The following is a 7,465-nucleotide window of genomic DNA, read 5'->3' on the forward strand; positions in this document are numbered from 1 at the left end:
TTTTTTTTTTTTTTAATACTTTAAGTTCTAGGGTACGTGTGCACAACATGCAGATTTGTTACATATGTATACATGAGCCATGTTGGTGTGCTGCAGCCATTAACTCATCATTTACGTTAGGTATATCTCCTAATGCTATCCCTCCCCACTACCCCCACCCCACGACAGGCCCTGGTGTGTGATGTTCCCCTTCTTGTGTCCAAGTGTTCTCATTGTTCAATTCCCACCTATGAGTGAGAACATGCAGTGTTTGGTTTTTTGTCCTTGTGATAGTTTGCTGAGAATGATGGTTTCCAGCTGCATCTATGCCCCTACAAAGGACATGAACTCATTGTTTTTTATGTCTGCATAGTAGTCCATGGTGTATATGTGCCACATTTTCTTAATCCAGTCTATCATTGATAGACATTTGGGTTGGTTCCAACTCTTTAGATTGTGAACAGTGATGCCTGGCTACCTTTTGTATTTTTGGTAGGGACGGGATTTCACCATGTTGGCCAGGCTGATCTCGCACTCCTAATCTCAGGTGATCTGCCCGTCTTGGCCTCCCAAAGTTCTGGGATTACAGGCATGGGCCACCTTGCCTGGCCCAGTGTGGCTAAAGTTTTCAACAGAAATCGTTTTCTCTTTCTTGAGTGTGTAGGAGACCTGAGAGCCCATGAACCCTATGGAGTGCTCTACCATTTCTTTAGCTTTACCTATCAAACCAGCTGTTCAAAACACCAGACACTTTTCAGAGTAAAGAGCCTCTATTCGTATCTACCCCAGGGCAGACAGTGTATACCAGAGTGCCCCAGGTGAACCAGAAGGTATGGTTGCCTGTAGGTAAGAGTTTTAAAACAATACTCTTTGGAGCATTCCCCACAAAAAAGGACATAGCCTTATTTAGAACAGATGGTATAGAGTCAACAAATGACATGGAGAAAACAGAACTGCTCAACTTCTATTTTGATTTTATCTATCAGGAAAAATGATCTTTACATTGGAAAGGGTAGAATAAACATGGTTAGGAGATATTAAAACCCAAGATAGAAGAGATTATGAGAATGACTGAAAAATGCCTTTACTTCTCCTGGGCACGGGAGGAACTTGCAGATGTGATTGTGGAACCACTTTAGATAATATTTTATGAATCAAGGAGAATAGGATGCCAGAAGATTGTAAATGATTTTGACAAACATGTCCCAGCTTTCAAGGGGGAAAGCATGGTTTAGAAACTACAGATGGGTGAGCTTAAGTCAGTTTCTGAGGCATTCTAGAAGCAATATTAATCAGACATTTGTGAACATATAATAAGGCAGCAGTGAGTAATGGGAGACAGAAAGAATCCTCTAAGAACAAGTCTTTTTCTTGTTTAGATGGGATCATTCGTCTGATACATGAAGGGAATGCCAGATAGAGAGTGAATATTGATTTCAGCCAGCCACTTTGAGAGTCTCTGGTGTCACAGACAAGATGGAGAAATGTGACTAGTGTGATAATACAGTTTGATGAGTTTATATTCGCTGCCACAACCATTATGTGTGTGTGTGTTCTTTTTTTTCCTAAGTGGCAGGGTCTCACTGTTGCCCAGGCTAGAGTGCATGATTGTAGCTCATTGTAACCTTGATCTCCTGGCCTCAAGCAGTCCTTCCTCCTCTGACTCTGAAAGTTCTGGGATTACAGGTGTGAGCCACTGTGCTGGGCCCCCAACCGTTTTTAAACTGGGTGGTGAATGGATTGATCAACTCATGATATAGCCTCTGGGGCAAAATGGCCTGTTGCTTGTTTTTATAAATAAAGTTTTACTGGAACACAGTTGTGCCCATTGTTTATTATGTATTATTTAAGGCTGCTTTCATGCTACAGTAGCAGAGCTGAGCAGTTGCTTTGGAGACCATTTGGCCCACAAAGCCTGTGATATTTGCTTTCTGGCTCTTTAACAGACAAAGTTTGCTGACCTCTGGCCTAGACAGAACACTGGTTCTCAGCCTGCTCTACGTTAGAATCACCTAAAGCATTCTTACTAATGCCCAAGCATCTTTCCTCCTCAGCCCCTCCAACAGAATAAGAGGTTGAGCCTGGCATTTTTCTCTTCTCTTCTCTTCTCTTCTCTTCTCTTCTCTTCTCTTCTCTTCTCTTCTCTTCTCTTCTCTTCTCTTCTCTCAAGATTCCTGGGTGATTATAATGTGAAGTCAGAGCTGGAGACCACTGACCAGGAGGGAGGGTGCTAGTGGGGAGTGCAGCAAGGACCTGGGTGCCATCTCGTGTTTTCTATGAGGGTTAATGATGTACTGTGCAATCCAATCTCTGGATGACACAGAGGGAGAGGTAGACATGGTTCTTTAGATGATAGGGTAAGAACTGCGAAATTTCTGGCCCTAAGGTAACAAGATGATGTTGGTATAGCAAAAAATGTAAAGGCTTTCCTTATGTACTAAACGTCTCTGCAGAAATATCAGGTGGTGATTTGGCCACACCCAGTGAAATGCACGTGAAAATGAGTTAAGGGTTAACTGCAGGCTCAATATTAGCCAACAAACAGCGTGTGATAACCAGGAAACCCGAAACGAAGCAAAACTGACAATAACCACCAAGGCAATCTCAGCCTACATTGACATAATTACAGTGAAAGCAAGGGTAAAATTGCTACTGTATCTGCTCAGGTCAGATCACACCTGTTGGAGAAACACTCTGTGGGTGGGAATGCAGCTCGTTCCGCTTTGGAGTCCCCTGGGATAGTGCTTCCCAAGAGGCTGACCTCCACTGCCCTTAGAGCAGGTTGAGGTGCCACAGGGGGCAGTGCGGTCTTGTCTCTGAGAGGTGTACAAGCAGGGATCAGATGGCCGTTTGGTAGGAGTTAGAGATGGAAGTTCATCATTGGGGATTGTATGAGGATTTTCCAGGGAAATAGAACCAATAGGATGGATGGAAAACAATATATGTAAAGCCCTAGGATAAGGAATTGGCTCATGTGACTATGGAGGTTGACGGGTTCCAAGATCTGCAGAATGCCTCGGCATGCCGGAGATGCAGGAGAGCCAGTGGTGTGAGTTCCAGTTCAATGGCTGGCAGGCTTGAGACCTAGGAAAACCCGGTGTTTCATTTTGAGTCCAAAGGCAGGGAAAAACTGATGTCGCAGCTCAAGGCAGTCAGGCAGAAAGAGATTCCCCCTTCCTCTAGGAGGGTCTGCCTTTTGATTCTGTTCTGGCTTTCAGCCGATTGTCTGGGGCCTACCCATGTTAGGGAGGGCAACCTGCTTTACTCAGATGGAAATGTTACTTCTATCCAGAAACAGCCAGAATAGTGTTTAACTAAATGTCTGGCACCTCGTGGCTCAATCAAGATGACACATAAAATCAGCTGTCACAGTGATCATCTAATGCAACTTCCTCATTTTGTGGATGAGAAAACAGAGTCTCAGAGGATGTAACTTTCCCAAGATGCCCCCGCTTGGTCAGTGGCCAAGGTAGCTCTTGGATTATTAGGTCTTCTCACCCCATAGCCCTGTGTTCTTCCTGCCACCCTGTTCAGTAGGTGTAGAGGTTGTGTTAATGACCTCTGTGGCCCTCTCCAGCTCTTAGGGTTAGACTAACTGTTAAAACAAATGGAAGAAGTCATTCCTCAGAAGGAGAGGCCTTAACCAGGACAGAGGACGGCAGCCACTGGGAGTGTGGTGCTCGATTTTGAAAAGACCATCACCTAGATACAGAGGAGGTCAGTGTAAACCCAAGTGATGTCTGTTGTCTTATGTACTTGGATTATGAGCTCTTCCTTTTATACATAAACACTCTTCAGGCCCCTTCAGAGCCCCAAATACTACTTAATCCTTTAATGCTGTTGCTGTCAAGAGGATGAGGAAGAGGGATGTCAGGCAGATTTCATGCTGGCGTGCATAATTAGGTGAGTGCAGGGCCACCATCTGAAGCTCCGTGGGGGAGCTCCCTTTGTGCTCTCTGCATATGGCCTCCTCTTCTTGAATCAGCAGATGATTCAGCCAGAAAGATGAAGACACTCAAAGGGACTCTTTTTCAGGGATATGGCTCATCATAATAGGCTGTGCTTCCACCCCATGTCAAAGACAATTCTAGGTGCTTCTTATACGTTATCTTTCCTGCTCTAAAAGACAACTAACTATGCAAGGCAAGCTACCTATTATTATCCCCATTCCATAAATGAGAAGACTGAGCTCTGGATGTGTTTTCTTCATGTTGGAGGGAAATGATATTAACTGACAGGTAGGTCCAGGTTTCTAATGTAATGCGCCCATGTGTTTTCACACTCTTGGCACTGAGCTAAAACATCTCATTTTAGGAACCAAGAATACAGTTATTACAAGACCACTCTGAGAGTCAACTCTCGGGTTCTGTCAAACGGCAGAATTTGGAATTCCATAGTGGCTAACACACTGACACCCAACACAGTTCAAGTGTTGTATAAATAAAGTCAACAGGCTGACTTTTGAGTAAAACATAATTTTTCAACGGCTGCCAAGAGGAAGATAATTGATGATAAAAGGTAAACATAAATGACTTTTTGATTACCTGTTGTTTTAGATTACCTCGGCTTGTCTTCATCATTACTGCAAAGACTTCAAAGCTATGCAAAGTAAACTCTCAGGATCAATTTCCCCCTCTCCACTTCCCCTCTTGTCGCATTCACCCACATCTTTTAACAGAAGCCCTGCTCTTGGGGAAGCCAGGAATTAGTTGCTTCGTTTTCTAATTATTACAAGTGTGTTAAACAAAATCACTGATAAGAGCCTCCCATGTTGCAGGTGCGCATGCTCGAGCTCGTACTGGGGAAGGCGGCTGGAGGAAGCATGAGCAGGTGCAGCGCCCTGTCCTGCCCTGCCCCTGGAGGAGTCTTCATTAGTGAATGGACTGAGAGTGGCCTGGGCAGTGTTCTATGTGGACCTACAGATACATTATTTTTAGGCTTTAAAACAGTATGATTTGGCAAATGGACCTGCCAAGTTGAATCACAATCTCTAAGCCCAGGAGCATTTCCTGGGTTCCTCTGGAGCAGTTCCTGTGTCTGGGTAGGGGAGGACTGGAGACAGACCCTGGACATACATGGGGACAACAAGTGTAGGTGGTGTGAACATTTGCTGTTAACACGGGACTCTTATGGATCCGTTCTAAGCCAGGGTAGTCCTAGAAGGCAGGATATGGTCAGCGCCAGGTAGGTCCCAAGCATACTGGGTCATTGTCCTTCCCTAAATCCAAGTTATGGAAGGGATGGGATGGGGGACGAGGTAGAAGATCTGGAGCTACTTCTGCCTTTTTCTTCGTAACTTTGCAATGTAAGTTTTGTGGATTTTCAAAAACACAAATGGAAATCTTAATTGTATTCTTTCTCCTATTAAATGAGTTTTAATGCTGTAATTTTAAAATGAATTGAGTGGCATGGCTGCCCGTCCCTGGATTAAGGTTCTTTGGTAAAACAAATTTAATTCATACATGAACTACAACATAAACATGAAAACAGCACACCAATGAGGGAAGGAAATGAAGGCTTCATACAGCAAGCTCGCGTCTGTTGTCTGTTTCTTCCTTCCCCCCATCCTCTGCAGTCCTCTTCCCCAGCCTGTGATGAACATCCTGAGGCCCTTTGAAAATCCATTTGTGTTTTTTGTTGAATGCATCTCAGGTCTTGAACACTCACAGCCTAGAGAAGTATTGACTGCATTTAAGGATCCATTACTTAGGTAAACCAAATAATGTAACTGATCTTGGCTTTAATTGATCAAATCTCTCCCACAGTGTTGGAAAGATTGTAATCTAATTACTCTGGTTCCTGGTTTCTAAGGTGAAGGTTACATTTTGCTGAAACTTAGCCTGCTTCAGTAACCTCCCCTTATCTGGGCTGTCCCTTCTTGAAACACACACGCAGTGTATGCTGTACATCTGTGAACACACAGAGGCGGACACTTACAAGTCATCTGTCCGTCTAGAGACGCCCTGAGTTTTAATTTAAGCTCTATATTAGCAGATAAGAAATGTGAGCCGTGCTCGTTTTTTTCATCTTAACTTTTTACAGCTTGGGAAAGGGGACTAGCAAGATGCTCCTGTCTAATCAGGTTCAATACCAGCCTCTCTTGTTTCTCCTAACAAGCTTGGCCTCATCCTAATTCTTTCCTTTTCTGGAGACAGAAGATCTATTTTCAGCCTCAGAACATTGCAAGAGCAGTATGTTTGAAGACTGAGTTGAAAGCTGCTGAGCTGCTGATTTATCTGCAGATTGGCTCCCCCCTTAACTAGTTCTTCACGGAAGCCCCTCGACATCTTCCTGGGAGCCATTGCACAGGCTCAGCTCGTATTCTCCAGCTGTCTTTCAAAATACCTTTTTACCTCCTTTATTAGGGCTGGTCTACCCCAGAGGTTAAATCCAGGGCTGGGGTGGGAGTGGGTGCACATTTAAACGAAGGGGCTTGATATCTGCCCTAATCGGCAGGATAACCATATTTAAAGAAGACTACCTGAATGACGATTTGAGGTGGAAGAAACGGGCTCTGCCATGGGGAGAAATCAGGACTCTTGTAAATAACTTCCCCATCATTTCTAAAAACGACATGGGTTGCTGGAAAGCTTTGTGTCAGTCACAAGGATTAGCGGAGAGCATGTTGGACAGTTTCTCTATCTGGGTAGGAGAGGATGGGAGACAGGGAACCTGGAATGTGGCATTCTTCTGGCAGGTCTTCTTTCCATGGGACTGTTGCCTCGTTGGCTGTTACTCCACGTTAGTCAACAGCAGCATCCCCAGAAGAGGTTGTCAGCGTCTGCTGCTGCATGGAAATTGGTGCATCAGTCAAGCCCATCTGCATCTGTAGGGGCAGCGTGGAAATATGAAGCAGGGACTGCTGGGAGATGAGGGGTAATGATCTGCCCTTTAGGGTGCTTGGGGGATTTCTCTTGGTCAGATAAAATCCTGCATGCACTGACGTTTACTTTCCTTTAAGAAAGTGTGTTTTTGCACACTTGTGCACAGGGCTGTGTAGTGTACCTTATAGTAAGGATCTTAAAATTGAAACACACTCTGCAGATACATCTTTTCTAGACAACAAGTACAGGAACTCTCACCTAAGCTGGCAAGATGCATGAGTCTTTATACAAGAAACATCTTGGCTGCTCAGTGGCGTAGATTCTTTCTGGAATCTAAAAACAGGAATATTTGGTCCAGGAGTTTTGAACTGCAAGGCAGCAGTGAGCTGTGATCAAGACTGCAGTGAGCTATGATCGTGCCACTGCACTGTAGCCTGGGTGACAGAGCAAGACCCTATCCCAAAAATGTAAAATAAAACATAAGAATGTTTATGTGACAGTATGAAGAATGTGCTTCGTGGGAATGTTGTGACTAAATATTTTGAGAGACAACCATGAAGCCATTTGCAAGCGTAACTGCCTTTTTTTCCCCCTGAGATGAAGTCTTGCTTTCTCAACCAGACTGGAGTGCAGGGGTGCAATCTCGGCTCACTGCAACCTCC

The 7,465-nt window shown here is 44.4% G+C and overlaps 1 protein-coding gene across 1 annotated transcript in view; it reads left to right on the forward strand.

Annotated features, from left to right (window-relative positions):
- The window catches only part of AFF3 (AF4/FMR2 family, member 3), a 716,335-nt gene that overhangs the window by 93,415 nt on the left and 615,455 nt on the right, over positions 1 to 7,465 (forward strand). Inside the window, 2 exon segments of the mRNA XM_011969671.1 lie at positions 6,436 to 6,625; positions 6,726 to 6,807. Coding sequence (XP_011825061.1) covers positions 6,436 to 6,625; positions 6,726 to 6,807 — 272 coding nt within the window.

Source organism: Mandrillus leucophaeus, unplaced genomic scaffold, assembly GCF_000951045.1.
Source record: "Mandrillus leucophaeus isolate KB7577 unplaced genomic scaffold, Mleu.le_1.0 Scaffold9, whole genome shotgun sequence".
In the NCBI taxonomy this organism is placed as follows: Eukaryota; Metazoa; Chordata; class Mammalia; order Primates; family Cercopithecidae; genus Mandrillus; species Mandrillus leucophaeus.